The sequence below is a fragment of the Gossypium hirsutum genome, chromosome A06 (assembly GCF_007990345.1).
Source record: "Gossypium hirsutum isolate 1008001.06 chromosome A06, Gossypium_hirsutum_v2.1, whole genome shotgun sequence".
Classification (NCBI taxonomy): Eukaryota; Viridiplantae; Streptophyta; class Magnoliopsida; order Malvales; family Malvaceae; genus Gossypium; species Gossypium hirsutum.
The window spans coordinates 7,554,070-7,573,678 of record NC_053429.1 but is presented as its reverse complement, the minus strand read 5'-3'; the positions used below and the strand labels follow the sequence as shown (position 1 = coordinate 7,573,678).

The following is a 19,609-nucleotide window of genomic DNA, read 5'->3' as shown; positions in this document are numbered from 1 at the left end:
AAATTATAATCACAAAATTAAATATTTAAATTAATAAAAATCCTATTCAAATAGTTTTTAATCAATTCAATTATTTTTTTATTAGTTCAATTAATTTTACAATGATTTAATCCTCTCATAATTTTATAATACGAAACCATCGATTTCTTATTTAACCAAATAGTTCAAACTCACAATCATATCAAATATATATATTAATACTTTCAAAATAAAAGGAGACTCACAACAAAATCTCCCCCTATTTTTCTCTCATTTGCAATTCCAAGGCAACTCCTTTTGCTCCTCCTTGCTGACGTTTAGCAACAAGCTCATCGGTCCTTTTGCTTATCCTTGCTCTACACTGCTTTTGCATCTCCGTCCAGTTGCCCAGCAGTTAAGCCCCTGTCGGCATCGTGCCTCATCCTAAACAGGCAAGGTGGTGGTTCCGCCCACTCATTACCTTGCTGCATCGTTGCTTTGCTTATGTCAGTCACACACTTCCCCCTATAATAGTTTGCAATGTCCTTTTTTCTTGAAGGAAGATATATAGTATAAAGAATTTAAATAGAATTTTTTTTTATAACTTGGTTAATTAAATTGGGTGATTACCTATTGAGTTTTATGTACATGGATATGGTAAAAGGACAAGACACTTTGAGCTTGAATTTGATGATGTAAATAGTTTTTTATATATAATTATTACTTTTATATTTTGAGATAATTATAATTATAATTATTTTTATTTTTATTTGTGTTTGAACAAATTTATTTGAAAAAATATAATTTTCTGCAAAAGACTCGTAATGAACAAACATAGTTTTTGGATAATTATTATATTATGGAAAAACATAATTTATGTCATAAATTATGTATTAAGTGACACTTTCTTTAATAAAAAAAAACACATTATGCACATATAAAACTCAATAATGCTATTTTCATTATTCTATTTTTTTGTTGTTTTAAGACTTTTTATATTCTAGAGGCAAAATTAAAACCTAAAGAATAGTCACGCCTCAAGTCTGTATCTTATTTCCCTCAAATTTGTCTTCTTACACCACAAGTTTTTAACAATTCAACTGCTATCCAGCATCCCTCATTTCAAGCACACAAACGCCTCTCCATCTTGCTCCCTTTTTTTTTTTTTTTAATGTCTTTGGACCACTCGGATTTTGGTCTATTAGGTTCCACAAGAACTTAATTTTGTCTAAAATTCTATTACATCTATTGATTCAAGTTAGAGATATTTCTACAATCACGAGAATCTCTTTGCTCCCAATTTTGATAGGGAGGTTTGATTCAAGCAATGAGAGTGCTTTTCTGTGTCATTAGGTTTACTAGTATTTTGGGGCTTTAATGGGCATGGGATCAAACTTTCTCTATTCAATGTAGGTGAGTGAGTCTATAACTTAATGGGCTTTTGGCTGGATAGGACTTGTGTTCCCGTTTTGCTTATACCTTTTCTTTGCTAAATGAAGTTTCCATAAAAAAAAAAAAAAAATAAAAGGCCCACTCATTTCTAGAACTCATTTCTAGAACCTTACACTGCCCAATACCTTGATGCCGAAGAAAAACCCAGAACTCTCCACTTTGCTCCTTTTTTAGCTTAAACTTCATATTCCTACACTTCCGTTCTCATCAATAAAAGGCGAAACCCAGCCCCCGCAAGAGCTTCAATCAAACCCCAGAAGAACACAGGCAAACAATCCTACCTTTCAAAAAAAAAGAAGAGAAGATGTTCTTTTTCTTTGTGGGTGGATTAGAGCAACAAGCAAGACAAGTGCTGAAATCAGGTGTGGGAAGGTGCATAAACTGTGGTTCCAGAGCTGATCTTGTGGAGTATGAGAAAGTATTGAAGCTTTTCTTTGTGCCTGTTTGGAGATGGCCTGGGAAAGACCCACTCTTGCATTGTAACAATTGCAAACTTTTCTTCCCTCAGGATTTGTCTTTTCCACCTCCCAAGATCGATTCTTCATCTGCTGCCGTTTTTGTGACAAGCTTGTTGAGCCCGAGTTCAGGTTCTGCCCCTTTTGTGGCTCTGCTATCTAAAATTTTCCCTTTTGGTGAAGAACCTTGATGGGGTAATAAGGGGTTTAGATTGCTTCTGTATATACTGGATTTTTAGTTTCTTTCTTGTGTAATAAGGTGTTGATTAGTATATCAATAAATTTTATTGATAAAGTATCATACATGTCTGCCCATTCAAACACCAATGATAGGAAAGACACAGGCTCATATAAATGCTTAATGCCACTGACATGGTCTCGTTGCTCAAGTCTTGAAAGACAATACAAAAGCAAAAACTGACCATATTCTTGAAGAATTTTCAAGTTTAGCTGCTTTCAAAAGGTTAGTCATAAGCACTATCACGAGAATGGTCTATCATAGCTACCAAATGTTGTCAGAAAGTCATTTGGTTATGTAGCCAAGGGGGGTTTCAATTTTCAACTAGGTTTTTAGCTACTCAAGCCCGCTAATCCACTACCCAAATAATGGAAAAATGAGACATGCCTCCGTGACAACATTCTATATAATAATCTTGTTGTCGTTGTTGATGAAAGGTAAAAGCATACATGAACCTGGTGAAGATGTGTTGTGCACTCTTTGGTACTTTCCCAGGCTTTGATATCCCGACGTCAACAGTACCAAACCCGGTGGTCGAAATTCCATATCAATAGGATAAGGGTCCCAGTATCCTTGGAGCCTTGATGACGGTGTATAGAACTTAACCAAACTGAGATGTTCGAATACCAATAAGGAAGATACTGTTTTAACACAATGACTTCATCTTCACATTGTGCAATCGCGTTGATGGCAATTTTAAACATTTTCCATCTGATGTGTATTCCCACTCTGACACATGTTCTTGAAACATTTTTTTACAACTGGTTAAACACATTGATGGACTGGATATCAGTGAAAGCATATCTAGTGTGTAAACCATTCATCAATATATGTCTTTCCTTTTCAGAAAAATACGATACCGAGTGGCTGTAAACTTCCTCAAATCTTACTAATGGTGGTAGGGACATTGGATATGACCTTTCACTGAACCAAGGTGCAGAGGACATGCTCTATGTGCACAGGTGTTCTGGAAAACTTCTTGATTTGCCAATGTTTCCACAAAAAATAACCCATGGCTCGAAGCAATCAATTTGAATCCGAACGTATTGTGGTTGTTCTTTTTTTACTATTATCATTACTATGATGCTTATGGTAATTAATTCAAGTCTGACCCAGAATCATTGGATTTTTCTGTAATCCTTGTTGCATGCTTCTCATAGTAGAAATTATAAGAATCACAGTTTATCTACCTCGCAGTTCCATTAACCTCTAATTTTGGCTACTTGTATGTCAGCTTCTGCAAGTTCTCCTTGCAATTCTGTGAGCTCCTTCTTCATGGTGCCCATAGACTTGAATTCACGAGCCAAAGTATTCAACACTTCCACTGCCTACAAGCACATCCAACAAGCTAACGCAAATAAAAGCTTCCCAAAAGATTAATAGGTAAAGAGATAAACATCGAGATTGAAAAAGACCTTTTAACCTTTTCACGAAGAAGCATGATTGTGAGCAAATCTTGTCCAGCCCACCCGTCACGGTACTGAATATCATATTTGGCCACTTCCAATGCCTGGCACCCCAAAGCCCCATCTAACGCCCTGAAACTGCACCAATCTCTTAATGAAGCCATAAAATCAAGTACCCATATCACTCAAGCAAACAAAGAAGAATATTTTCCAAGGTTGAAATGAAAGCTACCCAAAGACTAAATTATTAAGGTAAGAAAGTGTGCACACAAATTTAGCTGAAACATTATACATTTATTTGGTCTAAAGCTTAATTTTCAGCAGTGAATGCAAGTGCCAATATGCGCGATCTTCGATTGAGACACATATCTTTGTTCTTGTGGGGCTCCTTGCCACCTCGGATGTGTTGGTGTTCGTTATTTCCTTGGTCCAGGTTTTAGTTTAGTTTCCAGTTATTTTTCGTTCCTTAGCAAAAATACAACTTCTGGGGTTTTCTTTGGGTTTTTCCATTACAAAATGTAATCCTAGCAGATTCCTTTGATGTTGCAAGCTTCAACACTTCGATTGAACCTTTATCTCAAAATAAGATGGGAAGTACTTTATTCAAAAAATTATGTTTTTGAGATTCTCTTTTCTATGAAAGAGACCACAAAAAGGTCCTACCGGGAGTCGAACCCAGGTCGCTGGATTCAAAGTCCAGAATGCTAACCACTACACCATAGAACCTCACTGGTAACAATGATCCCTATAAATATTAATAACTAAAAGAAATTTTAAATCTTGTGCATTTGATACATGTTAATTGGTGAAACCACCGTCTAAATATAACCAAAATAATTTAGTTCCTATACTATTTAAAGGAATTAAATAAGATTAAATTATAATATAATTAACATTTTATATTTAAAAAATGACATGAAATTTTTTTATTTGCAATCCAATTTTGAATAAAACATTTTATTTATAAAATCATAAAATTTCGAAAATATTAACTTCGTTAAACAATAAATGTTAATATTGTTGACATTTGATATTATTTAATTCTTTTTTATTAGTACAAAAATTAATTTAATTCGATGTCTATAATAAAACAAGAAAAAATCCATCATCGGTGGAAGGAACTAATGGAGTAAGCTTCACTTGCAAAAAACAAATTTGAACGTAACACTAACATTCTTTTTGCCTATAATTTTTTTATATTGAGAGGAGTTTAGTTTACAAAATATAAGATTATTCAATACATTATCATATTTGGTTTATTTAGTTAGAATATAAAATTTTATTATTTGATTAACAAAACATTAAAAGCACATTCTATTAAGTTGGAAAGAAGTCAAACAGTTTGACATTTTTATTATGTAAATTATTTCTTTTATCGTCGATGAAATTTTATAATTGCAATAAAATTAGTAAAATAACATTTATCTCTCAAAATATTTTTTTAAATAATAATAAATAATAATTTTCTTATAAAATTAAAAAAATATAATAAGTATATGTATTTTTAATTGGCATTGAAACAAATTTAGCCTTTGATATTTACCCATTTTATCACTTTGGTCCTCTTTTTTTTTTTTATCACTTTGACCCACAACTTTTAATTTTTAGTCAAATTATTTTCTTTTAGACGAAAAAGTTGATTGAACTGTTATAATTTTAATAGCACAAATGTGGCAGCCTACGTGGCTATCTACATGATCTAACATGAATAATTGTTCTAAAACTTTTTTGAACACTTTTGTAACTTGTTGAATTTTTATTATTTTTATGAAGTATACATATTAAATTTTTTAATTGTCCGATTAACTTTTCTATCTAAAAGAAAACAGTTTGATTAAAATTTAAAGTTGAGGATAAAAGTGATCCTAGAAAAAGAATTAAACCAAAGTGACAAAAATAATAAATATTAAGGGTAAATTTATTATTATAACTATTTAATTCAAATGTAAAACTATAAAGTGTTAAGTAAAGTTTGGTACAAATTGAAGGTAATATCCAGATATTTAGATACGTTAAAAAGGACAAATAAGGGTTATTCAATTAAATTAAATTTATAAAAGAAGGGTAAATTTTTCATAAAGTCAACATTCCATCCTAAATCTTACACAACCTAAAGAAGATGTGGTAACGAGATTATCCCTCTATTACCACATTTTAATATGATATTCTTAACTCAAAATAATCTTCAAAATCCAAACAAAAGATTGTTATTCTATAATCTTAAATTGCCACTTCAATTTTTGAGGGCCAATTTTATGTTCTTACATAATATTTTCACGTTTAGTGCTCAAAGATCATTGTTGGTATAAATATAATATTGCATAATGTGATTTTCATGTTCCAATTTCAAACATTAGGATGAGGTGGTAATCTCGTATTCACATTAGTGTTAAATTTTAAAAATATAGAGGTAATTTTAAGTAATTTTATCTTTTGCTTTTACTATTTAAATCAATTTAAAAGAATTAAACTTGTTAAAAAGTAAATTTTATAACAATAACAATTTAATCAAATATACTCTTTAATAATCTTATATTTTGACAACCAAACATTAGAATCTTTCGTACTAGACAAATAAGCCAAACTAATCTATCTAGTAATAATATCAAGATTTCAAAATATAGGGGTAATCTCTATACCGGCTCTTTCTTAAATAATGTACGATTCCAAAGGTATTCTTCATGTTATGATATTTTTATCGAGGGGCGAAGTCAGAAAAATTTTTTAGGGGGGCCGGATGAAATTTTAATTTTTTATAGTTTACATCTTTATAATTTGTAAAGGATTAAATCGAATTTTTATAATTTTAAGGGGGCCAAAGTGTAATTTTACTTTTACTAATTTAAAACTTTTTAAAAAAAATTAAGAACCTAAAAAATAATTTTACATTTTAGGGGGCCGGGCCCATGCCAGCCTCCTGCCTTCCCCCCTGTTTTTACCCTTCCTTTTTATAATTTTGGTTAATTTTATCTCTTCATTGTATGACTTTTTTTATATATATTAAGTAAACATATTATGTATATATTTTTCTAAATTTATTATAATATTTCAACTTAATATATTAACAAAAATAGATAAAACTATTGGTTATCATATTTAATATAAATAGTATATTAAGCAAGTTAGTTGTAAGATGTCTAATAAAATTATAGTTGGAATCGAGATCTCATCCAAGAGAAAGATATTAAATATCTGAAATTTTTTTTTGTGAATTATATAAAATGATTGGGAATTATTTGATCTTCTTTCTCCAAGTAAGAGGCGAAACATAATCAATTTAAACTTAGATAATGGTGAATTGTAAGGCATGAGACAACCCATGAAACTAATGAAGGATTACTCAAAAAGTTAAAAGATTAGTAATCTGTTTTAAAAATCAAACAAATTCGATATTATACATACTTGAGGAAGGTAACCAAAAAAAGAAGAAAGAAAATAAGCTCTTTACTTTTATCACTTAGGAGCCATGCGGGATGAAAGTCTCATGAGAGAAAAAAGTAAAGGATCCTCTTTTCGACTTTGACTCTACCACTCCAGTCGCATTTTATGCGATTTTTCCATTTCTATAGTAGTATATATAGGTATAGATACATAATGAGATTTAAGTTTCTATAATAAAAATGAGAATATAAGGAATCCAAAGGAAGAGCTCTATTAGTTTCGTACCAATATCTTTTGGCTAAGGTTAAAGAACTAAACTTGTAGGGAAGAAATTATAATAAGGATAGTTTAATAAAATATATTTTAGATAATATTATATTCTGTAAATTAAACAATAAAATTTTAAGTTTCAACCAAATAAACCAAACAAAAAAATATAAATTACCTAAATAATATAATATATAATCTTATTATTAAAAAGAATCTTACATTCTATCTTCTCCAAATATACATAAATATAACCTAAAATCATAATTTTGAATACTCACTTCAAGCAGCAGTCTTTGTTCAAATATGTAACTTAGGACCTAACGTCTAAATCGGGTTGTTTTAGCAAATTTATGGGTTCAATTAGACCTACCAGCTCCATCAATTGGTCAACTGGTCAATTGCTTCATCCAATGTCACCTAGAAACTAGAGTCTTCATATTTGAATTCATAAGAATGATTAAAGAAACATGTGCTCTTTAATTACATACTTTTTTTGAAGGATCATTTATTACTTATTCCAAGAACAATGAACATTTTATATTCCTGCTTTGGGAAATTTAGAATCCAATGAAAAAACAGAATCCAATGGTACAACAGAATCCATATCAAATTACATGTAACCATGCAGGCCAGACATAAACTTCATTTGCAAGCCTTCATAAACAAAGCACTGCAGCAAAACCAACAATATTAATTTCTTCCTTTTTTCCCAAGAAACTAACCACAGTGATTAAAATGGATTAGATGATCAACCACAACTAAATAACTTCTTAATAACTTGAAGGAACTTGCTGTATTTTTCTTCAAAAGATGGAGAAACTATAGCCCCAGGTACTGGCAATTAAGGTTCTCAACTTCAAACTTTGTATCCAGAATCCAGACAACCATTCATTTATATATGAGACAACCTAAAGGTGAACTAGTTAATGGTGATTAAACAGTATTTAACCACTACCTTTTCAAATGACAAATGATTTCTTTGGTTTTACACTAATCTAAATCTCTTAAATTTCTAGTTGGATCCCATTCTTACTCCGAGTGAAAAATTTTGCGAAACCATTTCGGTTCTTCTCTAAACTGGCATGAGTTGATGACACAATTGAAGACGAGGATGAAGATGGCGGTGTGTTGCCATTTTCATCATTCTTATTTACTTGAGGGCTAGAATGGTCAGCACCAACTCTTGTTGACTCTGGATCTGCTTTAGGTGAATATGTTTCATTAGAATGTAACTTCCAAGGTTCACTGGATTTCGGAATCAACGACACTCCTCTAGAGAACTCCGGTATGCTCGTGGTGTCAATTAAAAAGTCTTCAAGTGTCGCAAGAGATTTCAGTTGCTGCCCTAAAGATGCTATTGTTTTCTGACACTCAGCAAGTTTTCCAGCAGCAACAGCCAAATCCTCCTGCCATTGGGTCTCATGACCATCAGAAAGATGCAACATACCATAACTTTAACACTCTAATAAATTCGATAATTGCATAGAGATGTCTTATGCTAGTGTAATTTCATCAATGCATGAAGCCTGAAGAGTTACCTGTTTTATCTTCACTTCAACGTTCGAGTTTGCAGTTTGCTGGAGCTCAGCTTCCTGTCTCGCTCTTGAAAGCTCTTCTTCCAATTCTTGACACTTCACTGTAATCTCTGCTGACAATGCCTTTTCCTTTTCAACTTCTGTTTCCAATGAACCAACCTTTGCAGACATCATCCGAGCCTCTGCTTCAATGCTAACAAGTTGAGACTCGAGAAGCTGCTTTGACTCATTTGCATCAGCTGAAATTTGCACTGACAGTGCCCTTTCCTTTTCAATTTCTGCTCCTAATGCATCAATCTTCGCTGACATTGTCTCTGCATCTGTTTCCATGATACTGAGTTGAGACTCGAGATGTTGCTTTGCTTCACTTGCCTTGCTGAGCTCTCTTTGCAACTCCTCCAATTTTAATTCATTGTCCCTCAACTCTAGTTCCGATGCTTCTAGACTTTCTTGACTTTCGGCAAGAGCAATTTCTAGTTCAGCTTTCTCGGCTTCTATCTTCTCCAACTTCTCTTCAAGTTCTGTTGTTCGATGAATCATGGCTTCAAGCTCAGCCTTCAAAGAGCTATCACCATCATTGGATTGTTTGACTGTAGCTTTTGATTCAAGAAATTGATTTTCATTCTTGGTATCAGGTAATGCAGCAAGTTGCTCCATCTCAAGAAAATCGTCCATGAGATCAATCTCAATAGAAGAACTAGGGACATTTCTGTTGATGACCTTTTCGTTTTTGAATTGATCAAGTTCAGCAATTAAGGCTGACGCCCATGAGTCGGAACAACTAGGTTCTCCTTTGTTTGCCTCCAGGCCACTCATCTTTTGGGTATCAGTGTCCACCACATGCAGCCGTTCTCCGCTGTCGGATTGACTACCCATGAAGGATTCAACATTAATTGAGGAGGCAGGGGATTTACAGTCATTTGTGAAGGACAATTTAGAGCCTATGGCTTTGAGTCTTCGGCATTCTGCTTCAAGCTTTGCGGCCCTCTTTATGCTCTCTAAGTGTTGTTTACTAGCTGTTTCAGCTGCTTGGGTGCTTAAGTCCCTTTCAATTGTTCTGATTTGCAACTCTTCTAACTGAGATGAGAGCTCAAGCTTGAGGGCTGAATTTTCCTGCTTCAAAGCTTCAAACTTATGCAAAAGATTGGGACTGAAGGGAGGAGGGGGCTCAGACTTAACAGATTCGGCTTTATTTTGGAGCTCAAGCAACTGGCTTTCGAGTTCAAATTGGGTAGTTTCCCAGTCCCGGGTAGTCTTTGCGACAGCTTCATTGATCTTCTGCTCCTGCTCCTCTCTTGCTTGTCTTAACTGCCTAACACATTCCTTAAGAGCTCCATCAAGATGAGTCACCCGGTCTTCCAATGCTGAGTTTTGCTGAACTGCAGTCTCTAGTTTTTGCTTTAATACCACTACTTCATTTTCAGCTTTTTCCCAACCTGAAGTTCAATAAAAAATATAACTAGATTATAGTAAGTAGACTATAACCAAGAAAACAAAGATGGACGGAAAAGAAAAAGAACCATTTAGAACAAGTTCCCAAACTTGTAAAGTAATACCTGCAATAGCTTCTTCGGCAACTTTGGCATGTTGCTTCACCAAATCCTCTTTGGCACTAACATTTACTAGAGCAGCTGATAATTTCTCTGTCAAACTCCTAATGCTATCATTAACTTCTTCAGGAACGGCTGAAGCTTTTGACGACACTTCCGGTGATTTTGTGCAATCATTAGGTGATGATGCCTTGAAAGCCTCCTGATTCAACAAATTAGAGAGATGAAAATCAATCTGAATTGGAGACAACCAACTGGATCTGGTTCAAATTAGAAAATTATCTCCTTAATAGAAAACTCGGGCACAATTTCAACTCATCGAAATATAACTGCTTTAAGCTTTATTCTATTTTCTATTTACATCTGATTGAAATAAGCATATCTTTGGTGAAGACATCGGGTTATAATTTTTCCAAGAATACAATTTGAGAGCAAAGCAGCTCAGACCATCTCAAAATGGAAACATGGAAACTTTAGCCGGAGATGAGACTGTAACTACATCGTCTCTACCTGTCTTGTTATCATGCTTCACAAGATGCTTTCAACCGACAGGCAACATGTAGCTTTAGAAAATGCCTACTGAATAATCATGCAGGTTGCTTTATATCAACTTTCACCTTGTTCAACTAAAACTAGTAACTTTTCATTTTGGACAATATGCTTAAGGTATCAGATTAAAAGATGCATTACCCAAAAAGATCATTTAATTTGTGCCCTCTAATCCTAATGGCAGCATCACTCATTGCACCAAAAGCACCTTAAAACACAGTTTTAACCTCCCAATATGCTTTCCTCTACTTGATATTACTTCTTTTGCCTAAGTAACGGCAGAAGAACTTCAAGCAATTGATAGGTAACTAACATGATTATCAGATGAAATAACCCCATTACCCCCATTAATGTCTTACTATAGATATATCAACTTGACAAGAGAAATAGAAGACAACTATGTTGAAAAATATGAACTGTAATTCAGTGCTATAAGGAAAAGGAGCATAAGTCGAAACTGTCATCAAGGAATTTCTGGCAGTTGAAAAAGAGAGATGGATTCATACGAATGATATAAACAAAGTTAAGCATGAATGATACAAACAGAAACTCTCCAGAATTCACATTAATGGGAGCACAGCTAAAGAATCTAGTAACTAAACCATGAGATGATGAAAGAAAAGTATATAAGCTAAAATTGATGATGATTAAGGATGAGATTATCCAACTACCTGATCATCTGAAAATCTCTCGGACTGCGACGATATTGATCCGGAACTTTCAGTTTCACCAGGACTTCTCTCAGAAGACTTCCTCTTCCACAACCAACTCTTTTTTTCCATATCAAACTCCAATAGTCCAACAGCAATCAGCTCATCAAGGACTGTTCATCTGCAAACACAAAGACACAAAAAAGGAAAAGAAGCAAATCATTGTTCGAATGTCACCACATAGTTACCAGAAAATCAATCTTCTCAAATAAAGATAAGAAGGAACAGCCTAGGACAAAATCTATTTCCCTAAAAGAATATGAGCAAACCTTTAAAAAGCAAAACATTTCAACAATCTAAAACATTAAAAAAAAATCAACAACATTTCTGGGTTTAATATTCTCTCTCAGCTTTGCTTCAAATCTAACCCTCTTGTCTCTAACTGTCTCCACTCTCCAGCCTAAACAGCAATTGATTGAACTTTTAAAGAACCCCCAAAAAGCTCTTTAAATTTTATAGACTGCGGCAGTTTTAATTACCATCAATAGTACTTTGAAATGTACCGTAAAGAAAGCTCACTTACTTGAATCACAAAACTGGAACTACCCATCTAATTCTATCAAATCTTTTAAAAACCACACTACCAAGAAAAATAAAATATAATTAATGTAACAGTAGCTGGAAAAAACAAACAATAAAAAAAAGGTCCCCAAACTTGAGGTACAAATCAAAGCTAAAAAAAGCTCAAAAAGCTGTTCTTTAAAGTTCAGCAAAAACTAAATAAAACCCAGATATGCAACCAACTGAAAATACCAAATAAAATAAAACAAAAGGAAAATTTTGAAGGAATGAGAGCAGCTGAACTGACCCAAATCAAATACCTTTTGACTAGGATTCAGAAAAGAAATTAAAACCCAAAGTTGGATTCAGATTTAAAATCTCAGTGTTAAAACCTTAAAACAAACTCTGGGAGGAAAAATCTCTGGAATGTCAGTAGCTAATCAGCTAAAAGAAAACAATACTCTAACAAGGAACAAGCTTTTAGATAATGCAGGCTTCTATATTTCTATTCTATTTCTTGGCCTTTTCAATGCTTTTAAATTTTTTTTTTCTTTGGGTTTTGTTTTTTATTCAAATTAATATAGTATAAAGGTAGATGGAAAGATTAATAAAATCTTAAATTCAAGTTTTAAAGTTGGAAAAGTGCTTTGTCTGTTATTTAAAACTTTGATTACGGGAACATTACCATCCTTTTAAAAGGAGTATTAAAGTATTAAACAAAAGATAAACAGCATGTGATTTCTGAATGTGATGATGAGTTTAGCCTCAAACACAAGGACCAACTTTTTTCAGCTTTTCCTGTTTCTTGCTTTTTGGTCCTTAAATCAAATTACTTTATTCATTTAGTTTTTGAAATGAAACTGGGCTTCATCTTCCCTTAGAACATTAATGGAGGCTTTAATTGAATTTGTCTGTTAAATGAATCTTTGTGTGTGTCTGTCTACTGAGTGTCTCAGTCTTAGCCTTTGCTATTTTTAACTGTTGTCTTCTGTGTGGGTTTGATTCATTTCATCACACGGTTCAAATTTGGAGAAGAAAATGCTGCACTTATACTTTCTTTCCGATTGATTTATTAATTAAATGGAAAAATATTTAAATATTATGTTAGTGAGTCGATTGAGTATAACTCGATTGATATGTGTATTATTATTAATATAAAAATATGTGAGTTCGAATGTATTGAAGTGTATAACTAAATTAGAGATCGACAACTTGATTACTACCAAAACAGGTACACTTATCCCTTATGATTTGAAAAATATCTGTTTAATCCCCTCAAGTTTTAAAAAAATATCATAAATCCATTTGAGATTTATTTACTAAACAAAATTTAAATAAAAAGACAATTATGTCATTGTTATAATTTATCTATGTATTATTTATTTATTTTTAACACAAAATAATAAAAATTTAATTAGATATTGATGTACCATAAAAATAAATATATTTTATTTCTTTTATAATTTTTTTTTATATTTCAATTAAACTGAAGTATTTTAATTTTATATTTAATTCTATTATGTATTCACCTTGAGATAAATTAATGAAGTTATATTTATGTAAAATTAATTAGTTCTCATTATTTAGAAGATTTTGATGGAAAAGAAATAAAATATAAAAGAAAAAAATGATTTTTATCTCAAAGTGTCCTCATTTGAATGGAGAGGTTAAGACCTTAAGAATTTTAAGTCTTAAGTAAATTATTTGTAGATTTTAAGTCCATATTTATTTTTGTGTATGTCCTACGGGTTCTATATTTGTATGGAAAATAGTCACTCAATTATGTCTTTTATTTTTTTTTATCACCCAACTATTATTATTTTTATTTAGTCACTTAATTTTTTGAAATTAAATATTTTAATCACTCTCCCATTAATTGTCTTTTGATGAGCGGCAAGAAGTTTATGTGGGCTTTTTTTGGACCTAATAACGAATTTAGCCCTCCAATATTACATACTCTATCAATATCATCCTAGATCTAAAAAATTCGACAAATTTAACCCTCAATGTTTACAAATAATTTTCTTTTTATTTTTTAAAAAATTAGAACTAAATTGATAATTTTTCTAAATGGTGAGGGATAATTTGATTGATCTTTTAAAATTCAAACTAAAATAATAAATTTAGCAAACATTGAGGGTTAAATTTGTTGAATTTGTTATATTTATGATTAAATTGATAAAAATTGTAAATACTGGAGGGCTAAATTTGTTATAAGGCCAATAAAAAAAGTCTATGTCAACTTTCCGTCACTCATCTAACGATAACTAATGGAAGAGTGATTAAAATATTTAGTCTAAAAAAGTTGAGTGACTAAATTGACAAAATTAATAGTTAGGTGACCAAAATAAAACCAAAGGCATAATTGGATGACTATTATTTTAATTTACCCTATATTTATTTTAATTTAGGTCTAGAGATATTCTAGTTAAAAAATCCAATCATGATTAATTTTGGTTGTAATTATTAAAATGCATTTTTTTGTAATTGCAATTTTTTTTGGGTGTACTTCTAACTTAAAATAAACTTACATATATAATTGAAAATATATATTATATTTAACATATTATTAAAATATAATGAAATTTAAAATTTAATTTCACAATAATTAAATTATCTTTATAACTAATTAATTTTTAATTTTTTTAATTATAAAATAATGATAAAAATATAAAATAAATAAAATAATAATTAAGTAATTATAGGTAAAATTCTCTTTTTATTTTAAAATCATTTAATACATAAACTCATCAAACCATAATGAGATAAGTACAAAGTAAGTGAATCTTTTATCAAACTGATTACAATTCCCATGGCAAAAGTACTTTATAGATTCGTTCATTATAGTGAGGAATGTATTTTGGTTTTTATATTTTAAGAAAACAAGTAAATTATGATATTTTTTTGTAATAATTGAAAAATTAATAATTTTATGGCGTTGAGTGAATTAAATGATGTGATGTTAATTTAAAATATGATATAATACATTTAAATGTTATGATATGTGTTGATCTGATGGTTAGAGTGTTTACTGTTTCAGGTGTAACCTGAATTCGAGTCGCATTAATTATATTGCTATTATGCCACAGACTTGTTGTTACCAGTTACAAAAGTAATCATTTTGCCATTCAGATAATATTAGTATTATTGTCAATGTAGAAGGACGTGAGTTCGAACTAGATCTAATTATGGGTCGAGCCATTCGCTTAGGCTTAGGCTTGTCCAAAAAATAGGAGGGTTTAGGCAAAAATATAGGCCCGGAAAATAGGCTTGGGAAAAAAAGTCTTATTTTCTAAACAAGTCAGGCCTCGAGTAAGTTTCTTGGCCCAGGCCCAACTCTACCCGAATTTGTCTAATTTTTTTCTCTACTGCTATTTTGCTATCATTTTATTATTATATTGCTAATATTTTGTTGTTATTGTTTAAATATTGTATAACTCTTGTTTTATTGTTAATTTTGCTATAGCTATCTTAGAGTTATTTAAGTATAAAGATTTTTTTTAATGTACTTTCAATTTGTTGGGAAACATTTATTTTAATATTTTTAGTGTATTTGATATATTATATTTTTTAAATTTATTTTTATATAAAAAATTGATATGTGTGGGCTCAGTTTAGCATTTTTTATCTAGGTTGGGCTTGAGTAAAATTTTAGATCCATTTTTCTCGGCCTAAAAAATAGACCTAAAATTTGACATCAGCCTGACCCGACCCATAATCAAGTCTAAATTCAAATACGCTGAAGCGCGGTTAAATTTGAGTTACAAGAGCTAATTTGATAAAGAAATTTGATTGAGATCTTTACCGTAGGTGAGGACAAGTGAAACACCATCAAGGCTAAGAGTTAGTTAATTATCAAGACATGAACAAAGCTTTGGAGGAGCTTAACAAACTATAAGAAGTAGAAATTTTTACTCTTACTACATGGGTGAACAGTTCATACTTCGGCTACAGTAAAAAGCTAAAAATTGAAAAGGGTAAACTCTTTAATTAGTCGCTGAACTTTTCTTGTATTTTTATTTTAGTCATTGAAATATTAAAACTTTCAATTTGATCACCAAACTATTTGAATTCGTATTTTTTACTCTTGTGTCATTGAGATTGAAACAGCTGGATGGAGTAGCCGTTATAAATTACATGAATGGTCACTCAACTATAAGAGTGTTTTTATTTGTCATCTAACAATAATTTTTTTCAATTTAGTTATTAGAGTTTTTTAAATTAGATTTTTTAGTCGCTAGATAAAAAAGTTTGACGCAACATTTATTTTATTGGTCTAACAAGAAATTTAGTCCTTCAATATTTATAACTATTATCAATTTAGTTTTAATTCTTAAAAGCTTAATAAATTTGGCCCTCAACATTTATAAAATGTATCAATTTAATCCTAATTCTTGGGCTTTTTGTCTCTCTCTACCTATTATTTTATACTCTTAGCTGTTGTTATTCAACGTAGGAAAACTCTAAGATTTCTTGTTTCCTTTGCCAAAAAGATTAGAAGTTGTTAGTAAAATTTTTTAACACTTTAGATTAAACAATACTTATTCGACGTTGAAAAATTCAAAAAAAAAATTTAACTTTCGGCGTTAGAAAAAAACATAAGTTATTAGAATTATGATCATGGTTCATTTATATTCAAAAATCATCACAAAATGCTTTTGATATTATCAAGGAAAATTGCCTTGTAATCTTCTTATTATAGGTGGAAAAATACCTTTTATCATCAATATATTCAACAAATATCTCTTACATTATCTTCAATAACAATTCTTAATAAATGCCAAATAAAGCTTCAAAAATATTCTTCCTTCTTGATACTGTGCATCAAAGGGAGTGAAAAAAGAGAAGATAGGATGGTTTTGAAGAAGGTTTTTGAGTAAGGAGACATAAAACATTCAAGAGAAGAAGAGTATAAGCCATGTACCATTTCGTGTGTCTTCCCCTTTTTAAATGGAGTATCTGGGATTACTTATACCACGAGTTTTTTGGGTCAGATTCTGGGTCGAATCTTGAGTCAAATTATTTTTACTATAATTATATAACAATCCTCTTAACCGAGATCATCTTATCATTATATTATCAACTTGGATATATATTAAGATTATATCCATTATAGAATTAATCACATGCTGAAAAAAGTTATCACAGAATTTGGTACTGAAATATTTGCAAAAAATAGAAAGTATAGTAGTAGTTAACACTGCCAACATATGAAGCACAGGTTGCCTGCAAAGGTGACGAGATATTCCAACTATAATTTCCATACATTATAGTACACCAACAAACATTACCATTTTTTAGTACCCTAATTGAATTCACTATCAAGCACCTATATATTTATCCTAATGCAAATGTAATTTCTATCCCTAGCATATAAAATAAAAAAAATATTTAAAAAAAAATCATGCTTTTTTTAATCCGATTCATGATATCACATGTAATTTTAAGGTTCAAAATTTAGGGTTTAGGTTTAAGTTTCAAGGTTCAAAGTAAAAAAAAATTGCCAAAATTATATGTTAATGACATAGAAAAAAATGTTATGTCATTAAATCATTGGAAAGAGATCATAAATACTGTGGTGAGAAGGGTACATAAAATAATTTATCATTTTTTTCCAAATGAAAAGATTTTTAATAATTAAAAAATAAAAAATTCGAATATTTTTTTTTTGCAATTAATTTACACATTTCAAGTAAAAGTAAATCTATTACAAATAAAACTATTTCTCATTAAATGAATTTAAAAATAAAACAGTGGGTACCGCTGAACCTGGAGTCCAAAAACCCTATTTCTGTAACTCTGTTCATAGGAGTGAGTCACAAAGTGAAGCTGATTAGTCTATTTTATGGCTTCGAATTCACGTGGAGGACAATATACAGTGGTGAAGGCCCAGATGCATAACGATATACTTCGATTTTGCATGTTGTACTTGTACCCATTTCTTATGGTATATAATTTAAATGTAATTAAAAATAATATAAATACAAGTTTTATTAAATATATAATGTGATTATGAAATGCAAAATAGGCTATCAAATTATTGGACTTTTGTGGTATATTATTATCTGGTCTAGCTGCCTATAAAATATCTGCTCCTCTTTTTCAGGGTAAAATGTTTTTCTTTTTACGGCTAAAACAGTATTTTTTTTTGTATTTTAATTAGTGTTTCCATGGAAAATGGAACCAAACTTTGATTCTAGATTTAAAAGTTGTGATTTTTTTGGATGCACGTCTTATTAAAAGCTTGGATTCATCAAAAATCAGTAGAGAATTAATATTCAAAAGATTACCCTATATACACAAATTCGAAAAATTATTAAAAGGTAAATATTTATCTTTCTTTAATCTTTAAATAGAATGATAAATACGTTTTAATGTGTTTAAGGTCACGTTCTCTTACATTAATAATAATGCAGATATCAATCAACATAAATCATTCAATTGAATCATAGCTGAAATGATGAAAAATATTGTATTATATTATATTAAAGAGCAACTTGGAAATAAACATAAATTAAAGAACAAATTTTTTATTTTATTATATTATAAGTGAATATTAAAATTTTTTATTACATTTTATTTTAATTGATGTTTGTAGTCATATTTTGAAAAGTTTGGTAAATCTTGTTACTCAACTTTTATGTGATTAAATCATATATACCATAGCAATCCGAAATAGCAATTATGGAATATAATATTATGTGGCATACTTAAATTCTTGCCGTTTGTCACTATAAATTATATAAAGTTGATTTTAGATTAATTATTTCTTAAAAAGTTTTACTTATTTGTTTAAAATTTAATGTTATAATATAAAATTTTAATTGTTTAAAAAGTTTAAGAAGTTTTTTTTTTGAAAATTTTATTTTCTAGTTTTAGGTTTTTTATTCTTTTAATATTATTAATTATATAATTTTTTCAAAATTTTAAATTCAACTAATCATAATTAGACATGTTTCATTTATTAATGAAAGTACTTAATGTTAACATTCATTGGTCTTCTTTGCATGATGGTCGGTTTTGCATCGGTTTTAGCCGTTTCGGTCAGTATGCATTGTTCCAGTGTTAAAACGGAACATCAAATGATCGTTTTTGAATCGATAAAAATTCAAATTCGAACCGGTCGTACCGTCTTATTCCGACCAATTTCAATCATATTGATGAAACATGATGCACCGGTCGGTGCATCATAATAATATATTACTTTTTATAGTTTACTTTGTTTGAAAATTTGAAAAGTCAACGCTTGCATTAACCAATTAAAAGGAAGACTACACTTAATGGGATAAACATTAAAATTGAACATATAAAGCTAAAATATAATAAAATTCGCCTCACAGGTAAAAAAAGTTGCATATATATATACATTCAAAAATATTTTACATGTCAGTGTTCACTTGTCGTCACTCGCTAACAAATTAATGACAATTAAAATAAATTGAGAAAAACTTTATGATGCTCTCTAATTCGCAACTTTCTAGTATCAATAGAGACGGTGATTCTCATTCCGAAAGTGATCAGAATACTAAAAAAGTGAGTTTTAAAGACAATTTAGTTGTAGAAGACATCACTATGGGTGGAGATCCAGATCCAAAACAGTCTTT

At 30.4% G+C, this 19,609-nt stretch overlaps 1 protein-coding gene, 1 non-coding gene and 1 pseudogene across 6 annotated transcripts; 1 reads left to right on the top strand and 2 right to left on the bottom strand.

Moving 5' to 3' along the window:
* Window positions 1-901: 901 nt before the first annotated feature.
* On the top strand, window positions 902-2,163 carry LOC121230377 (uncharacterized; annotated as a pseudogene).
* A 2,000-nt stretch (window positions 2,164-4,163) lies between these two features.
* Window positions 4,164-4,235, bottom strand: TRNAQ-UUG (transfer RNA glutamine (anticodon UUG)). The gene has a single exon. It is a non-coding gene; the product is annotated as a tRNA-Gln (tRNA).
* Window positions 4,236-7,668: 3,433 nt separating this feature from the next.
* LOC107962522 (filament-like plant protein) lies at window positions 7,669-12,598 on the bottom strand. 5 transcript variants are annotated; one of them, XM_016898936.2, is made up of 5 exons: window positions 12,313-12,598; window positions 11,466-11,625; window positions 10,252-10,447; window positions 8,699-10,131; window positions 7,669-8,566 (listed from the first exon to the last, which is right to left on the bottom strand). In XM_016898936.2, the coding sequence occupies exons 2-5, from the start codon at window positions 11,574-11,576 to the stop codon at window positions 8,165-8,167; spliced, it is 2,142 nt and encodes a 713-aa protein (XP_016754425.1). In that variant the 5' UTR covers window positions 11,577-11,625; window positions 12,313-12,598; the 3' UTR covers window positions 7,669-8,164. The 5 variants fall into 5 exon arrangements, with proteins under 5 accessions (XP_016754425.1, XP_016754428.1, XP_016754424.1 ...); XM_016898939.2 differs by having other exon boundaries at window positions 12,398-12,570; XM_016898935.2 differs by having other exon boundaries at window positions 12,326-12,569.
* Between the last annotated feature and the right edge of the window lie 7,011 nt (window positions 12,599-19,609).